Source organism: Marmota flaviventris, chromosome 18 (genome assembly GCF_047511675.1).
Source record: "Marmota flaviventris isolate mMarFla1 chromosome 18, mMarFla1.hap1, whole genome shotgun sequence".
NCBI lineage: Eukaryota > Metazoa > Chordata > Mammalia > Rodentia > Sciuridae > Marmota > Marmota flaviventris.
This window is the reverse complement of record NC_092515.1, coordinates 12,116,865-12,134,375: the sequence shown is the minus strand read 5'-3', so window position 1 is coordinate 12,134,375 and position 17,511 is coordinate 12,116,865. Positions and strand designations below refer to the sequence as shown.

Sequence of the window (17,511 nt, the reverse complement as noted above, 5' to 3'; positions counted from 1 at the left end):
ACGAATCCTCTTTTATTTTGGCAAGGGGCGGGGGAGTCTTTGTGCAAGGGACCGAGGGAAGGCCCCCGGATGCTGATAGGGGCAGAGAGCACGGGTCCGAGGTCACAGGTCCGAGGGAGGGTTTGAGTCAGACCAGCTTCACAATATCCGTCCTCGGGGTCGCAGAATCCTGGAGTCACGAGCTGGGTCCCGGCGGTCGTCGTGGGTGTGTCGGAGTCCGACGGGGTCAGAGGTCTCGGAGGGGATCGGGGGGTCGTAGATCACGGAACAGCGGGAGCCCAGAATCCGGCGCCGTTCGGGGCAGGGGCTGAGGGAGGGGACGGGGAGAGCGGCTCCCGCGGGACCGTTTGGCACAAAGGGGAAGGGGAGGGACACAGAGCACCCAACCTGGGTACGCGGGGTGGGGAGAGTTGGGAGGGTTGGCCAAGCCCTGGGGAAGGGACAGAGCTGGGGGTCCGGAGCCCAGCCGGGGCCCGGTGCGTGGCCCATGGGACAGGGGCAACCAGGGGTGCTCAGACCGGGGGTACGGAGCCCCCGGCCGTGTGCATGCTGAAGTATTCGGTGAAGCCGGTGTGTGGCGCCGCCGTCTGGGGCACGAGCGGCTGGTAAGGCGGCGTCGGGCCATCCCAGCCCGGGTCGGCCGCCTTGGGGAACCGAGCGGGAGGGGGCGGGGAGGTTGCGCCCGGCTCGGCCGTGGTCACCACACGGCCCCTCGGGGCCACTGCCGCCGCTACCGCTGTCTCCTCCACCTGCTTCCCGGCCTGGGAGGGGGGTCAGGGTCAGAGGCCGTTCGGAACCCTCAGGGGGCAGATACGGCCCCGAAGGCCCGTCCCCCTCCCCAAGAAGACCCAACTACCCCAAGGATGGACGCACGTGTCCGTCAGGGAAGGAGTGGGTAGCGGGACGCCTGGGCAGCGGAGCCAGGTACTCAAGGGGAGGCGATGGGGTGCGCCGGACAAACTCCGGCTGCAGCCTGGGAGCTGGGGGAGAGCCTCGGAAGGCGGGCGGTGGGGGCACCGCGCGTGGCGTTTGAGGGGGCGTGCGCAGTAGCGCCAGGACCCAGTCAGGAAGGGTGGGCGCGGGCGCCAGGGGACCGTGACGGCGCGGCGTTGGGGCGCGGGGCGTGCGAAAGGCAGGGGGCGGGCTCAGGCGCCCCGACACTGGGGGCGGGGGCGGCGGCGGGGCTGGGAGAGGGGTCAGGTACTCCAGGGGCGGCGCCAGCAGCTCCTCGGGCGCCGGGGCCGCAGGGCTTACGGAGGACGTGGGCGGGGGGATGGAGAAGAGCTCCGTGAAGTTGGGCACCGAGTCGCTAATGAAGGTCACATTCCCATAGACGTGCTGCGGAAAGGCCTTGTCTGTGGATTGGCTCCCTCCGGTGCCCGGAGCCCCTGCGGAGGCGATCTGCGATGTGCGTACGTGATACGGGAAGTTCTTGTTGGCCGCAGATGGGCGAGTCATGATCTGGGGCAAGAGGCAAGACAGGTTGGAGATCACTATCCAGGGCCCGGGATGTTTCCATAAACTTGGGGGTTCTAAAGATTTCCCTCCAGGTGACATCCCCCACACTTTCCTGCGAATGTCCAGACTGGGTTAGCTGTCACCTCTGGGCTCCCATGGTGCCCGGGATTCTGACCTTTCCCCTCTACACATCTTTTATTACTCTGCTTGTGCTTCCTTCTTCAGAGCCCTGGGATGTCACTTGTTAAGGTTCTTCTCCTGTGTGGTCCAAGTTGATAGCTTCTAGCCACATGTGGCTTCATCAAAATAAAGTTTAGCTTTTCATTCACACGGCACTACTCTACCCATATTCAAGTGCTTATAAGCCACCATAATGGAGAGCACAGATAACAGAATATTTCCATAAAACCCAAAGTTCAATTAAATAGCAGTTAATGCACTCTAGAATGTTAGCTCCATGGAGGCTGGAACTTGATTCTTCTGTTCCCTATTGAATCCCCAGAACCTTCCAGAGCAGTGCCTGGATGTCTCCCTATAGTCGGGCAGACCGTGAAGCCAGGGATTGCACCACACCCCAGAAACACAGCACAACCCTTCTTAAGTTGTGCTGAATGCGTTAGCAAGGAGCTGAAGCCAGTGAGCAGTTGGATGCCTGCTGAGCATGTTAGGAAGGAAGCTGGCTGAAGGTGAAATGATAGTAAGGGCACTGCATCTGGCAGTCTGAGCCTGCTTTACATCTCGGCTCCATCGCTCTCTGTATGGGATCTGGGACACAATGATTAAATTCTGAGCCTCACCAGCCAAGAGGGATTATAGTGCCTATTTGGAAAGATGAGAGGGTGGAAATGAAAACCACTGGTGCGGAGCCTGGCACATGGTGGGTTCTCAGAATTTCTTTTTCTTTCTTTCTTTTTTTTTTTTTTTTTTTTTTTTTTTGCGGTGTTAGAGATCCAAATCCAGGGCCTTGGTACATGCTGGGCAAACACTCTATTACTGAACTATGTCCCCAACCCTCCTCCTTCCTCTTGTTTTGTTTTGAGACAAGGCCTGGATAAATTACCCAAGTTGGCCTTGAACTTAAAATCTTCCTATCTCAGCCTCCAGAGCAGCTGGATTAATGGACATGTACCACTGCTTCTGGCATCATTTCTTCTCTTTATCTCTTTCTGAATTCCTACAGAGTTTCAAGCTGAGTACTTCCCTAAACACATATTGTGAGTCCCTCAGGAACTGGGGCCCTCAGTGATGCCTATTTTCCTTTTGGGATTCCCCTATGTGAGACTTTGTGGTCTGCCAGAGGACAGGGTTTGAAGTGCCTGCCCGGCTGTTAAAGGCCATGGAGCCCTGGAGGTCATCTTCCTTCTCTGTGCCTTAACTTTCCCTCTCTGTATAGTGGGTACAATGACTGTTATCTGTCCTCTCCTGAGGTTGCTCTGACAATTGGAGAGTAGGAATAAATGAACGTGGATGTCCCTGGCAAGAAATAGGCTGCTTCAAGACAGGTGTCCAGCGAACAGTTGATGGATGGATAAATGAATGAATATGAGAACCCTTGTCAAGAAGGTCAGACAGGATGTGAACCAAGACAAAAAATAGATGTGGTGCTGGGAACCCCTGATGCCTCTGTCTAAACAACACCATTCAGATCTAGGGTCCCAGAAGCCCCATCCTGTCCCTTCCCAGCTACTTCTTCCTGAACAATGGCTTGTGATGAGAATTTGTGGGGGAAGGATGGGGTAGAGATTAGGGGTTTCAGAAGGGCAGAAGGGACACAAAGGGAAATGTGAGAGACCAGGGACAGGATCAGGAATGAAAATAAAGATGCGGGGGAGAAGGCAGGACACAAGACGGCAGAGAGGAATAGTAGAAGAGGGTAGACTCTAGAGGACACAGTAGACTACCCAGCAGGCTATCAATTGAGGAGTCTCCTCAATGACTAAAGGGCAAATGACTAAAGGGGAGATGGGTCCAGAGCTCAGACACTCAGGCAGATCAGGGGTGGGAGCCTCACCCATCCTCTGCCCTTCAGTTTCCCATCCCTCCCTGGAGGCCCATCCTTACCAGGAAGACTCCATGGGCATACAGGTGGATTCCCAACTGGATGCCATTGACAATCTTCTCCCGGGCCCACTTGGGGATCCCAAAATTGGCTATTAGGGCCATGACGGGAACTGCAAAGAACCTGTACAAGAGGTATTGGGTGGGTAGAGATTGCCCCTGCCCTCCCGCCATCCCTTAGCCCCACCCCCACCACACCATGCATATACACAGGCCCTAGGCAGGTCCCAAACTAAAGGGCAGCCAGTGTGGCCCACAAAAGCCAGAGATTGCAAAGGAACAGAAATGCTACTAATCTGGAAATCCTACGGGACAAAGACTAGGTTGAATTTAACTTGGTTCCACCCACCCAAATTCCTGGCATCTGATTGGAAATCAGTAAATGTTTGATGATTGAATTAACAAACAAGAATTTACTGCATGTCAGGCCTGTTTCTAAGTGTTCTACATATAAAACTTTTAACTCTCACAGTGAGTTTATGAAGTAGGTACAGTTTCCATCCCCATTAACAGATGAGGAAGCTAAGGCAAAAAGAAGTTAATGAATTTATCTGAGGTCACACAGTTAATAAGCTTTAGAGCTGGGATCCAAACCCAAGCTACTTGGCTCAGAGTTTGCCTATTTTACTATTGTATTGTTGAATGGTAATGAGTTTTTATTGAGCATTTACTATGTGCCAGATACTAAGTCTGCAATATTACCCAATGCATGCTCGAGATAATTATTTCCAAGATATTACTGAAGACCTTGTTTTGTGGGTAAACAATCTAAGGCACTGTCTGTGAAAGTAATTTTTTTTTTCAGTGCTGGGGATTGAACCCAGGGCCTATGTATGCTAGTACTCTACCACTGAGCTATATCACCAATCCAAAAGTAAGTTCTTGTTTTTATTTTTTTTTTTTAACCTTTGCTGAGTTTTACTTTGGGAGACTAATTTTTTCAAGGTTATAAAGTGAAAAAGTGACAGATTTCAGGTGACAACTACCTAACTTGAAAGCTCTTCTTCCTTACTGAGGAGGGTCTGAGTTAGGTCGGGGAGAGAAACAATGGAGGACACCACTTCTCACCAGAGGGTGTAGGCAGCAAAGAAGGGCACGTAAAAGGGCTGCTTCTCAGGGAAATGTCGCAGGGAGATGAGCACAGCATAGCAGAACCACACGTAGGCTGCCACCTGCAGCCCGATGAGTCCATAGCCCGCCGGCGACTCATAGGTGTACAGTACCTGACCTGGGTCAAAGAACTGGGTCCCAAGGAGAGGGTTCATCATAGCCCTGGCCTCCTGCCCTGGACCCCACCCCTGGGCACCCAGGGAGCAGAGGTACCAGGTCGGGACAGAAGCAGCAGGGGAGTCAGGGATGGAGAGAGAAGAATATAGATAGAGAGGATGAAACAAATGAGAAGACATGCATTAGCTACCCTGTGCCCAACATGGGGCCAAACACCTACCATGAATGAGCTTTCCCATTAGCATCAACTCAATGAGAGAGGTCTTACTGTCACCCCTTTTCACAGAGGAGGAAAGTAAGGCTAGGAGGGAAGCCTTTAGGGAGGATAAGATCCTCCACTTTTTAGAGAAGGTAATGGGTCAAAGAGGGGGTCATCACCCAAGGTCAGCCAGCTAAGGCTACAGGAGTGGAATCCAGGTCTGTATAACTCCTGAAATCACAGACAGGGAGCTTAAAGTGACAGACAGTAAGAAACTGAGGGAGGAGGAAGAAACCTACTCAGATGGTGAAGAGGGAAAGAATCACTTAGAGACAAATGGGAAGGTGGAAAATTGCAGAGTAGGAGAGAGAGCGAGCCGGGAGGATGCTGTGTGGGGAAGGGCAACATACAGGTCAAGGAGGAGGAGGCCACCGAAAGCACGGGGGCAGGGGGTGAGGCTTGGCAGGGCCATGGGGACTCACTTCAGCCTCGTAGATAAGCAGCACCACGTGGGTGAGGGTGTACAGGGTCATGTACACAGACAACTTCACAGAGCCCGAATGACTGATGCGGCCCCTGGCAGCAGGCCATGAAGAAAGACAGCAGGAGTGGGGGCTGTCAGGGAGAGGGGGAAGCCACCCCACGCCCACCCTCCCTGCCCTACTCCCCAGCCCAGCCACCCCACAAGCACTCCCTGCCCGGGCACCGTGTCACCGTGAATCCCTTCCCCAGAAGGATGAGCATGAGCAGGAAGATGAGGAAGCTGGAGGAGAAGAGCAGCTTGGCTGGGGAGGGAGGAGAGGGTGGCTCAGAGACTAGCTCAGAGAAGATGCCAGACCTGAGCCAAGGGCTCCACCCTCCCATGGCCCCACTCCATTCTTACCCAGGATCTTCACACTCTCATTGCCAATGCCATCAGTAGCATACTGGCCCCAGTAGATGCAGAAAAACAGGAGGCTTAGGACTGGGAAAAGGATGGGCAGAGAGAGGAAAGGACAAAAACTGGCTTTGGAGCATCACTGTCCTCTCGCATTGTGATCCATATGGTTTGAGTCCTCCTCCACCCCCATCAAGACTCTAGACCACCCACCCCCACCTACCTGCTAGGATACCCAGGAGTCCACAGCCTCCAGCCCCTCTCCATCAGACCCAGGAGTCTTGCCTTAGATCCCCATGTCTGGGCCACAAGTCCCTCCTCCCCCAGGACTCAAAAGCTGGGACACTAAACCTCACCCTCCACTCCTGCTGCGGCCATGAACATTTTATAAGTTGTGTGAAGCAACTGACGACCTTTCAACAAATCTGGGAAGCAGGCAGGGAAAGGCTGTTCAAAGAGGGGAGGGTAGCCCATTTCCCCAACCCTGCTCCCCCATATCTCCTCTCCCACCTCTATGTGCTGGACTCACATCCAAAGTAACAGGAGATGAAGAAGATGAGGATGAAGATGAGGAGGAAGGTCACATCTGTCTCCAAGATCCCTAGGATTTGGTGGAAGGAGAAAATGGTTCCCAGAGTGGGTATCTCTCAGCAGGTACCCACTCTGGGCTTCCATAGAGATTCTTTTGTTAAAAATATTTGTTTATTTGATTAGTTTGTTTTTGTTTTTTGGTATGGGGGATTGAATTTAGGAGCACTCAACCACTGAGCTACATCCCCAGCCCTTTTTAAAAAATATTTTATTTAGGGACAGGGTCTCGCTAAGTTGCTTAGAGCCTCTCCAAATTGCTCAGGCTGGCTTTGAACTCTCGATGCTCCTGCCTCAGCCTCCTGAGCCACGGGATTACAGGCATGCGCCACAGAGCCCAGCTACTTGGTTAATTTTTGTGGTACTAGGGATTGAACCTGTGGGTGCTCTACCACTAAGCCACACCCCCCAGCCCTTTTTGTTTTATTTTGAGACAAGGTCTTGCTAATTTGTGATTCTCCTGCCTCAACCTCCTGAGTTGCTGGGATTACAGGTGTGTACCAATGCACCTGGCTCCCACAGAGACCCTGAATCCTGTTTTCCAGATATCTGCTCACCAAACTCATCAGCAGAGAAGTGCCTTGTCCAGAATGACTTGCCATTGGTGAGGACCATCTCATATTCCAGCTGCAGCCCATCTCCCTGTAGGGAAAGTGGAGGCCTAAGGGGGGTCCTGGGCAGGTAGGCAGTCAGCAGGAAGATAAAGAGGAGAAGGCCCAGGTGGCCATCCCAGCCCCGTACCCCACACTTGCTGAGTGCGATGTACCACCACCTTTCACGCACAGAGCGGAAGCTTCGGCCACTGGAGCAACTCAGGTAGCGGGTTCCCTCTTCTGACACCACCTGGGGAGGAGCCAGGAAAAGGCTGAAGCCTGTCCTCAATGTCCCCAGGCCTCAACTTTCAGCACCTGCCCACTCCCCCGCACCTGACAGCCTGACCAGGCATACTGGGTGGTGAGATTGATGACCTGGTTGTTCTCCGGCCTGATCACTGATTCCTTGGCCAGGCAGTCCTGAGGAAGGCAGAGATAGGGTCACTCTGTGGTCACCCACAACCTCTGCCTCCTCCCCCTGTACCCTCCTCACAGCCCTCACCTTGTCTCCTGCCTTGTACACTGCTGGCCACTGGGATGGATCATCGAAATAGAGGAGGATGTTCTGACAGCACTTGGCCTGCAAACCCAGAGATTTGGGGGTTTGGGGAAGTGCATGGAGCTATGGTAGCCCTTACCATGGGAGGCCTAGGGATTATCCAGCCTCAGTTTGGCAAGTAGTTGGGGGAGACTCACCTCAGGGTAGCGGAAGCGGAAGTCCAGTCGACCATAATCCGAGAGGAAACAAAATCTTGTCAAGAATACCCAGTCCTGGCAATGGGACCCAATCAGACTCTCTTCTGAGTCCATCCAGAACGCTCCTCCATTTAATAGACCCGCAACTTGTCTTCCCTACCCAGATAACTGGCTTCCCAATACCACAAGGAGACCAAGTCACCTCCAAAATTCTTTTCACTTCCCTTTTGCATGGGTCCAGGATTCCTGCTGCCCCGGTTTTCTACCTCAGATGACCCCCAAGTTTCCTCCCCTTGAGCACTCCTTCCTGCATTTCCCATGCAGGGCCCTGGAGGGCCAGGTGCCCATAGAAGCCACTTCTGTCCAGGCCACCGTCCCATCAGCATTACCCCAGTTAGCCGAGCTCGCGCGCGCGGACACACACACACACACACACACACACACACACCGGTGGTTCCAAAGACCATCCATGCTTCCACCCCGCCCCTCCTGGCCCTGAGCGCGGGTGCGGTGAACTCGGGCTCTCTGCAGGAGTGAAGAGTGCTGTCCCTTCAGCACCACCTCGGTGCGCCCCCAACTCCCACCAACTCCGCCTTTCCCAACCCTGCCACCACCCCACCCAGCTGACCTCAACGTCCCTAATACAACCCCCAAGTCTGGCCTCAAGCCCAGGGTCCCCGCGGCCTCGACCCTGCCCAATCCTCCATCCGCCCGGCTCCAGTCCCAGGTCCACCCGGGAGGGGCAGCAGGGGGCGGGGCGCACCCTCTCCTCTCTGGTCCCCGGGTCTCAGCCGCCGATGAGGAGGGCTCGGCGTGCTCACCTCCTTGGAGCTGAGGTTGCCCCGCACATACTTGGCCCGGGCGCGGGGGGGCAGTGGCAGCAGTAAGAGCAGCAACGGCGGGAGCAGGCGGCGCAGCGCGGGCCCGCGCGGGGGCTCCATTCCGCCGGCTCTGGCCCGGGCTCCGCTTCGGCTCCCGCTCCGGCCGGGAGACGGAGGCGAGAGCGCGCGGGCCGGCCAGAGCGCGCCCCCGATTAAAGGGGCCGCCGGGCGCAGCGGTCCCCGCCCCCTCCTACCCAAGCTGGAGCCTACTCTTCCCACTAGAAAGGGGAAGCCCCCTTGCCCATCTTTTGGCACTCCGCCCCAGCTCCAGTTCTCTACTCTGGGGGTCTCGCGGAAATCTTTGGTTCTTTGAGTCCTCAACTGAACTCAAATTCCTCTAGCTGTCCTCTTCCAGACTCCAGCATGGCACCAACCTCCCAGATGCGAGATCTATCCTGACCTCCCTACCCTTTACTCCCCAAAAGATTCTTCGATTAACCATCCCTCCAACCATGCAGCCCCCCTTAGCTCCATACCCATCTCTGGGTTGCCAGGGCCCTAGTTCCAATGCACCATGTGAAGTTTCTGCAGAGGCACAGAGGACAAGCTATTTGTTCTGGGTCACACAACATGGAGGTGGAGGTGGCAGAGCACTATACCACAACCATCAGACCTGAATGCCTGACCCTATCCTATCACTTCTACTAAAGTGTGAAACTTGGTTGCTGTGAAACAGAAGTGTGAGATATCCAGGAGCAGAGACTCAAGTTGTCTGGGTTCAAATTCCAGCATTGCCACTTACCCACCATCACCTTAGCCAAGTCATTCAGCCCTGTGATCACCCAGTCTCTTTGGCCTGTGGTTTCACAATGAGCAATGCAAAAGCCTAGAAAGGCTATTCGGGGTAGAATCAATGCACTTTGGCTTGTTTTCTCTTACCAGACTCCAACAAAATTCCTAGTTTTGTCCCCGCCTCTCCACTAGAGAAAATTTCCTGCTGCTCAAAATACTATTTTTTAGCCAGACACAGTTGCACATACCTGTGGTTCCAGCAACTCAGGAGGTTGAGGCAGGAAGATTCCAAATTTGAGGCCAGCCTCATCAACTTAGCAAGACCCTGTCTCAAAAATATAAACGTCTGGGGATACAGCTCAATGGTAGAGCACCCCTGGGTTCAATTACCAATACCTAAAAAAAAAAAAAAAAAAAAAAAAAAAAAAACATCTTTTTACACTTTCTAAGCCAAAAGGCCAAGTGGAAAACCAGTGCATGAAATATCTTCAATGTAGAACATGGGGTCTTTGCTCTATGGCCAGTTGTTGCCAGGAGAAATCTGCTGCCACATCCTTTTTGTTTTCTGTGTGTGTGTGTGTGTGTGTGTGTTTTCAGTAGTGGGGATTGAACACTGAGGGATGCTACAATCCCAGCTTTTTTTTTTTTAGTTTTTCTTTTGAAATAGGGTCTCCCTCAGTGGTTGCAAGGCTAAAACTTGTGATCCTTCTGACTAAGCCTCCTGAGTGGTTTTTTGGTACCAGGGATTGAACCCAGGGGCACTTAACCACTGAGCTACATCCCCAGCCGTTTTCTGTATTTTATTTAAAAACAGGGTCTCACTGAGTTGCTTAGGGCCTAAGTTACTGAGACTGGCTTTGAAGTCGAGATCCTCCTGCCTCAGCCTTCGGAGTCACTGGGATTATAGGCATAAACTACTGTGCCCAGTGAATTTTTTTTTTTAAGAAGCAAAACTACTTGATTCCTAATGTAGACAATTGGATCTAACATTTAATATATGATGTGCAAAAGAAAAAAGCCTGTGGTCCAGATTCAGCCCCGATCTACCTCTCCTGCCTTGATCCTGCACATATACTGTTCCTTGTGTTCATCAGAGCAGGAATTTCTCAAGGACAGGCCTAGATGTGACTCTAGGTCCCAGCATGGCCTAAGGATATGGGCTGAATGAAAATGTCCCACACCCTGTTTGCCCTCCTCCAGGTCTTGTACATGCTGTTCCCATTGCCTTAAATGTTCTTTTTAGCCAACTAGCAGTTTCTACCAACTTTTATTAATACAGGATCTATTAGCTCCTCTGTAAAGTCATTACTTCCTCCTTGGATTCCCCAGCCCCTGATCCTCTCTTCCAGATGCAATCTCTGGAGCTGGGATTGTGTGTGTTCGCCCCCAGACTGGGCATCTTGGTCTCACTGACTCTGGGGTTTAGCATCACCAGAGCTTAGAGTCACTCACGTATTTGGCCATAGTGAGTATATGTGTTAGAAGGACTATTCCCCAAGTTCCTCCATTTTTCTAACCCCCCAGGCTCCAGGAAGGTGACTAATGACAGTACCTTCCCCTTCATCTTAGCCTAAGGACTCAGTGCTAAGGAAAGCTGCTCTGCTGGATCAGCCAGTCACTGAAAATCAAGAGGACCATGAAGAAGTTACTTTATTGAGGTGAATGAGTGCAGGTAACTGCCCCAATCCTGGCCTCAGCACTCTCAGTACAGTCTCATGGGTGGAAAGGACCAGGCTTCTGGACTGCTCTGAGCTACCACCCAGGAGAGGCTGGGCAGTGGGGCAAGGGGGCTGGGGCTCCAGTCCAGAGCAGAGGTTCTGGGAAACAAGGGTGATAGTGGCTGAGGCAGGGGCGGAGGTGGGCCGACAGCCCAGGGTCTGGGAAGGGGTGGTGTGGCTACTAGCCAGATGCTTTTCAGTAGGTCAAAAGCTGTTGGAGGGCCCCAGGCTGCCCCGGATGGTGAAGGCAAGGAGGGCAAAGTGGGTGGCCAGGGACCTCCTGGTGGCACCAGGCTAACCCTGTGTGCAACGGGAGGGCTGGAGGTATAAGGCATGGAAAAGGTGAACTCCTTTGTTCCCCGAAGTCTCCTTTGCCTCTCTTCCCTTGGGGCTTGCTCAGGGCTGTTGATCCAGGAGGGTGTCATCCTTTGTTTCTCAGAGATTCCAGGCTTGGTCCCTTGTACAGAGGAAAAAAAGTATGGGAGAGAGCTGAGCTACAGCAGAGAAGGGAAAGGAAACACAGGAACAGGAAGTGGGCTCACCTGGCAAGGGTGGGTGGCAGCCTTGGAGCACCAGGGAAAGGTCAGGTACACAGCCATGGCAGGCCTGTAAGTTTCCCACGATGACATCCCTGGCCTCCTGTACCAGGTTCCTCCTGGGGAAGGCCTGTGGCAGAATCAGCTGGCACTGCAGCTCACCCAACAGTTTCCCCAAGCAAGGGAGCTCTGGGGAATGTGGGGGGCCTGGACCCAAGTCTCCAGGCACCTGATTCTCCTTGCCCTTTGACTGTTCTGGTTCTTGGACCCTGTCTGGGTTTGGGGAGGGTTTGGTTTGGAGAAAGAGAGTTCCTGATTCCAGGGATCCACTGCTAAGCAATCGGGCCACATCCAGAGATTTCACCTCATGGTTGAAGAGACCCCGGTGCTCCCGGCTCAGCCGGCCCTGAGTTATGACCACAAGCTTGGAGGCAGAAGGGGCCACAGGATCCCGGGGGGCCACAGGATCCTGACGGCTCCCCCGGCGGCTGCCCACAAGGGCATTTCTCTCCCTCCTGGTCTTCCGTCGGCGGACACGGCCAGGTTTCTCAGGTTGCTGGAAAGGCTGAGGTGCTGGCCGCCGGGAGTCCATAATGTCCTGAAAGATGAAAATAGGCTAGTCATCAGATGCAGGTAAGTCAGGGTAGTAGTAAAGTGAGAAATGATAGTTGAGTGAGGAATACTATTTAAAGAAAAAAGCCAAAAAAAAAAAAAAAAAAAAGAAGAAGAAGAAAAAAAGAAAGAAGTGGATAGAGAACAGAGAGCAGCTGAAAAGGATTTGTCCAGAGAAGGAATCCTAAATGAGGTTGAGATAGTAGTAACATAAGAAGAGATGTCAAGGGATAGAGAAGAGACAACTGGGAACTGGAACATGGGGATATAGTTAAAAGATGAAACATGACAGACAAATGGATCATGAAATTGGAGAGATCTAGGGATCAGAATGGAATTTTGGACAGAGGAGAAATCCAGGTGTTGAGGGGTTACAAGAAGATGCAGAAAGTGAAATAAAAACCTTAGAGAAAGACAGGAGAAAGAACATCAAAAGAAGTTGGAGAGCCTGAAAGACCCTGGAGGACAGAAAGGAAGACAGAGAGCTATCAGGGACAGGGACTGGTTATGAGGGGAGGCCTGGGGCAAGGGGCAGACTAGGGCAGTTGAGGCAGAGCAGGGGGGCAGAATGAGGGGAGTGCGTAGAGGCAGAGTGGGGGAGGGGCACCGTACCCTCTTCTATACCAACGAACCTGCCCCCAACTCACTCCACGTGGCTGTGGAGAGCAATGGCTTCTTTCACACCCGAGCCTCGAAGCCGCCCGCGCTCTTCCGGGCCTCAGGCACATTATACGCATGCGTGTGTCCCTGCCACGCCCTTTGACTTTCAGGCGCCCTATAGAGGCGCGAGGCTCCCAAAGTGCCAGTTATAGCCCCGCCCTCCCAGCCTTACTTGGCCTCAGCATCTCCTGCCCACCAATTGGCTGTGAGATTACCCTAGGCCCGCCCCATTCCTGACTGCTGATTGGTCTAGACAGCTATTGGCGGACTGTCTAGAAGTCAAGATGAGCGGGCTGAGGAGAAGAGCTTTGTCTTCCCAGTTTCCTGACACAGACCTGATCCTTGGAGAATCATACTGTGGTGTTGTCATTCACAGTCTCTGAAGCTTAATGATCTAGGTTCAAACACCCAAACAAGTATATTTGACCTTGGAAATTTTTGAAATTGCTCAGAGCCTCCCTCAAATGGTTGCTAGAAGGTTGGAAAGAATCAATACATCTAACTTGAAACAGTGCCTACTGAATAAATGAATGAATGAATGCTTGGAAGCTTTGTTTCTCACTCAGCTTTGCTTCAGGAACTACCCCATCCCCCACCTCTCCAGGTTATCTGTCTGTACATGTTTCCTCAGACTTTAAAATCAAACAATGCCAAGATATTTCCCATGCATAAGTAATAGTATAACCAAATTTCTCTTCTTTCTGTTTGCCCAGTCTTCATTATATCTCAAATCCTGCTCAGATACTGCTTCTTTAAAAAAAAAAAAAAAAAAAAAAACTGGCACTCAGAATGTTTCTTTTCCTCCTCCAGAAGTCCCCTGTACTTCCCTCAGTCTCAACTTTGACTTCTCATAGCTCCATGTTTGTTATCTGTCTCCCCAAAACACGGATAAGGCCAGGATCCGACACATTCATGCAAAATTCATTCAGCAAGTATTGTATTTGTTGAGCAGCCACTATGCCAGGCTTGGTTCCAGGAAAGTAGATTCAGCAGAACATAAACACAATAAATAACACTCATCTCTGACTCCGTTATTAATCTATCCAGAAGCAATGAATAGTAGGTAAGGTCCAACTTGGAGGTGGGCTACAAGAAAATGATCAAAATGTGTAGGAGAGAGTGAGACCCCCCCACCAGGTCCCTGAGAACAGGGAGATGTGAGAAGACATTAAAATCTGAGATTAATTTAGAGCAGGGAGGTGGAGGGGTGCAACCCTAGGTGGCCTTGGCTGTGGATCTGTTTCAGAGGCCAGACACACCCAATTGAAGGTGTTGGTCGGCCTCTATGTTTACAAAAGGAGCAGAGGCGACAGATCTGCAAGTTGATCTGCAGAAGAAGTGCCAAGATGGACCTGAGCCCTGCAGACATCTCCAATTTCCTTTCTTTTTCTGCACCTTGTAGGTATTCTGGTGTTTTAAACTTACAGATACGTAGGTTAGATTTTATACCATAAAACAAAAACAAACACCCTGGTGTTTTGAGTGAAACCCACGAACAGAGAGATTCCCTAAAGCTCTGGTTCTGCCTTAGAGTGTCTCCAAAGAACTGTTCCTCTCATTTTCACGTTTTGCCATCTTTTCTGTCCCCTACAACAGTAGAAAATAGGAACGTCCCTCTTGCCAGGTGCGTAGGAGCCGCCCCCTCAAGGGATCTAAGAATGAACTCGTCCATTCGCTTGCCTCTCCCCCCCACCCGCCGCCAACACGTGAATGAGGCACACCCCCCCACACCGTAGGTGGTCCTTTCATCACTTTTCTTTTCGTACTGCAAATGGTTTCTTCCACCAAGGAAAAGCGATAGGTTTTCCTTGCCCACTCTCGGCTTTTCAGGTAAATCGCCCCTCCCCGTAGCACCAGTGGGTGGTTTCTCCCACCTCCCCCGCCACAGGGATGGTCTCGCCTGTCCCTCCCCCCGCACCGGGGTGCGCTAGCCGCCGCCACCGCCCACTAGTGAGTGGCCCGGGCGGGAAGCGCCGGACGAGCCCACCGCGCGGCCGCCGTGGGGGAAGCGAAGGTTCCTAATTCCACCTCGCTCCAAAGTGAAGGTTTCCGCCCCTGGGGAAGAGGCGGCGCCCTAGATCGGCCTTCGTCCTCTGCCTGAGAGAGATCGTCGGGACAGTCCATTGTTGCCTGGAGGGGTAGGAGTGGGCGTGGCGGAGTCACCTCCTCCTGGGAGCACTCCCGGGCCCACCTCACTTGTTCCTCCGCAGGAGCTGCGACGCCAACATGAGCGGAGAGGAGAATCCAGCCAGCAGGCCCACACCGGTGCAAGACGTGCAGGGGGACGGGCGCTGGATGTCCCTGGTGAGCGATTCCGCCCATTGCGTTCGGGTCGGGTGGTTGCGGGGCTAAAGCAAAATGCTGATTCTTGCGGTTCTCAACACCTGCCACCTGAGAAGCTGAGAACTGTTGGGGTCGTGCTGCCTAAGGAAGTGGGGCGGGGCCTGGATCGCGCGTCCCTTTGACTCCTCCTGTTGTGTCCTCCAGCACCATCGGTTCGTGGCCGACAGCAAAGATAAGGAACCCGAAGTCGTCTTCATCGGGGACTCCTTGGTCCAGCTAATGCACCAATGTGAGGTGAGGGCTGTCCCCCTTCCTCCTGCCCCATCCTGGCTTGTGCCCTAACTAAGCTCAGGATCCAGGCCAGCTAGATGTGGGGTGCTCAAAATGGCCTGAGGCCGCTGGTCATCAAGAATCTCCGTGTAAGTGCAACATAATGTGGAGGAGGAAATGAGTTTGTCAGATTGAGTCTCTGTATAAAAGACTTAGACGCTTTCCTACAAGATTGCCTAAGGTGAAGCTCTTCATTTGCTTCAAGTAGTTCACAGCCCTACTTTTAGGTTTACCCAAAGTAAAGATTAACTGTAATGGTGCTTCACAAAAAAGGCTCAATCATAAACTTTCCACTAAGCAAGGTTCAGCCATAATGGTATTCCTCAAAATAAGTTTCAAATATAATGTTGTTGGCTCCATGCAAGGCTCAAGCAGATGGATTTCCATAATGTAAGTCTTCTTCTGCGGGGTTTGGTTTAAAGTGAGACCATATTGTTTTCTATGAAGTGAGGTTAAGCCATACTGGGATTTGCTCAAGGTGAGATTTAACCAGACCACTTCCATAAAGCAAGGCTTTTCTATAATGGTATTTGGTTAACACCTGGACAGAGGATGGTGACCCAGCCTGAGCCTAGGCCTATGCTCACACCATTTCTCATCCACAGATATGGAGGGAGCTCTTTTCTCCCCTGCATGCCCTCAATTTTGGCATTGGTGGTGACAGCACACAGCATGTACTGTGGCGGCTGGAGAATGGGGAACTGGAACACATCCGGCCCAAGGTGAGTGGGGCTTGGCTGGGGAGCTGAAGCACCCTTTGCTTGCCTCTTCACCACTGCTTCCCACCCCTCTTTCCACAGATCGTGGTGGTCTGGGTGGGCACCAACAACCACGGGCATACAGCAGAGCAGGTGACTGGTGGCATCAAGGCCATTGTGCAACTGGTGAACCAGAGGCAGCCCCAGGCCCGTGTCGTGGTGCTGGTGAGAGGCTGGGAGTGTGGGAAAAGAAGAATGGTGGTGGTCTGGGACATCCTAGATATAGACCAGCAGGCACAGTTCTGGGCAACTATGGCAAAGGACAGTGACTTTCAGGCAAAAACACACATGGAAGATTGCTACTTTCATGATTGACTGTGATTGAGGATGTATTTAGGAACCATTAGCCCTTTTCATTCAAGAGACTGCTGGAGATACTGGGAGTGTTGAAAAACTAAAAACAAACAAACAAACAAAAAAACACACTTGCATAGCTAAAATTTGTCAGATATTCCTAGAGTGTAGGCTCCATCACTTCTAGTTAAGGTTTTCCTTTGAATGAGGGCATTTACCCCTTGCTATGTCAGCATTTAAAAAAAAATTTTTAGATGTTGATGGACCTTTATTTTATTCGTTTATTTATATGTGGTGCTGAGAACCGAACCCAGTGACTCACATATGCTAGGCAAGTGCTCTACCACTGATCCACAATCCCAGCTCCTATGTCAGCATTTTTGAATTGGAAAGAGACTGACACCCAGAAGTTTCTTGCTGAATGGGAGCTAGGACATGGTTTCAGGAACCTCCCTTCTGTCCTCCCCACTTTCCTATACCTGGTGTATTTTGCAGCTGGGAATAAAATGGGAAGAAGCAGTTTAGTACAGAGCTTAATAGCCAAATGTTGATAGGACATCTTAAAAGTTTTGGAATTCCTCCTCAGGGCCTGCTTCCAAGGGGTCAGCACCCCAACCCACTTCGGGAGAAGAACCGACAGGTGAATGAGCTGGTACGGGCAGCACTGGCTGGCCACCCACGTGCCCACTTTTTGGATGCAGATCCTGGGTTCGTGCACTCCGATGGCACCATCAGCTACCATGATATGTATGATTACCTGCATCTGAGTCGCCTGGGCTATACACCGGTCTGCCGGGCCTTGCATTCCCTGCTTCTGCGTCTGCTGGCCCAAGACCAGGGCCAGGGTGTCCCTCTGCCAGAACCCACATCCTAGACATCCTGCCTTCCCACATTAAATCCTTCTTTCTCAGTCTCCTGTTTCTTGCTTTTATGGCCAAGCTCTTAGGGTGCCACCACCAGATAATCCATGAGCCTGCAGTTCTCTGGGGTGCTTTTTTCTGCCTGAGGTAT

The 17,511-nt window shown here is 52.3% G+C and overlaps 3 protein-coding genes across 8 annotated transcripts; 1 reads left to right on the top strand and 2 right to left on the bottom strand.

Annotated features, from left to right (window-relative positions):
* Positions 1–11: 11 nt before the first annotated feature.
* Tmem145 (transmembrane protein 145) lies at positions 12–8,672 on the bottom strand. Of its 2 annotated transcripts, none has more exons than XM_071604572.1 (15): positions 8,518–8,672; positions 7,697–7,771; positions 7,503–7,580; positions 7,334–7,420; positions 7,149–7,250; positions 6,965–7,049; positions 6,349–6,420; positions 6,176–6,244; positions 5,826–5,906; positions 5,649–5,727; positions 5,425–5,518; positions 4,585–4,757; positions 3,520–3,640; positions 1,255–1,461; positions 12–307 (listed from the first exon to the last, which is right to left on the bottom strand). In XM_071604572.1, exons 1-15 carry the CDS (start codon positions 8,635–8,637, stop codon positions 227–229), a joined length of 1,524 nt encoding a protein of 507 aa, XP_071460673.1. In that variant the 5' UTR covers positions 8,638–8,672; the 3' UTR covers positions 12–226. The 2 variants fall into 2 exon arrangements, with proteins under 2 accessions (XP_071460673.1, XP_027801758.2); XM_027945957.2 differs by lacking the exon at positions 12–307 and adding an exon at positions 513–761.
* Positions 8,673–10,946: 2,274 nt separating this feature from the next.
* Positions 10,947–12,268, bottom strand: Prr19 (proline rich 19). The gene is made up of 2 exons (XM_027945983.2): positions 11,570–12,268; positions 10,947–11,484 (listed from the first exon to the last, which is right to left on the bottom strand). Exons 1-2 carry the CDS (start codon positions 12,153–12,155, stop codon positions 11,012–11,014), a joined length of 1,059 nt encoding a protein of 352 aa, XP_027801784.1. The 5' UTR covers positions 12,156–12,268; the 3' UTR covers positions 10,947–11,011.
* Positions 12,269–14,566: 2,298 nt separating this feature from the next.
* Pafah1b3 (platelet activating factor acetylhydrolase 1b catalytic subunit 3) lies at positions 14,567–17,413 on the top strand. 5 transcript variants are annotated; one of them, XM_027945875.2, is made up of 6 exons: positions 14,567–14,665; positions 15,046–15,139; positions 15,323–15,412; positions 16,054–16,170; positions 16,249–16,371; positions 17,087–17,413. In XM_027945875.2, exons 2-6 carry the CDS (start codon positions 15,062–15,064, stop codon positions 17,372–17,374), a joined length of 696 nt encoding a protein of 231 aa, XP_027801676.2. In that variant the 5' UTR covers positions 14,567–14,665; positions 15,046–15,061; the 3' UTR covers positions 17,375–17,413. The 5 variants fall into 5 exon arrangements, with proteins under 5 accessions (XP_027801676.2, XP_027801677.2, XP_027801675.2 ...); XM_027945876.2 differs by lacking the exon at positions 14,567–14,665 and adding an exon at positions 14,748–14,849; XM_027945874.2 differs by lacking the exon at positions 14,567–14,665 and adding an exon at positions 14,756–14,880.
* The last annotated feature ends 98 nt before the right edge of the window (positions 17,414–17,511 follow it).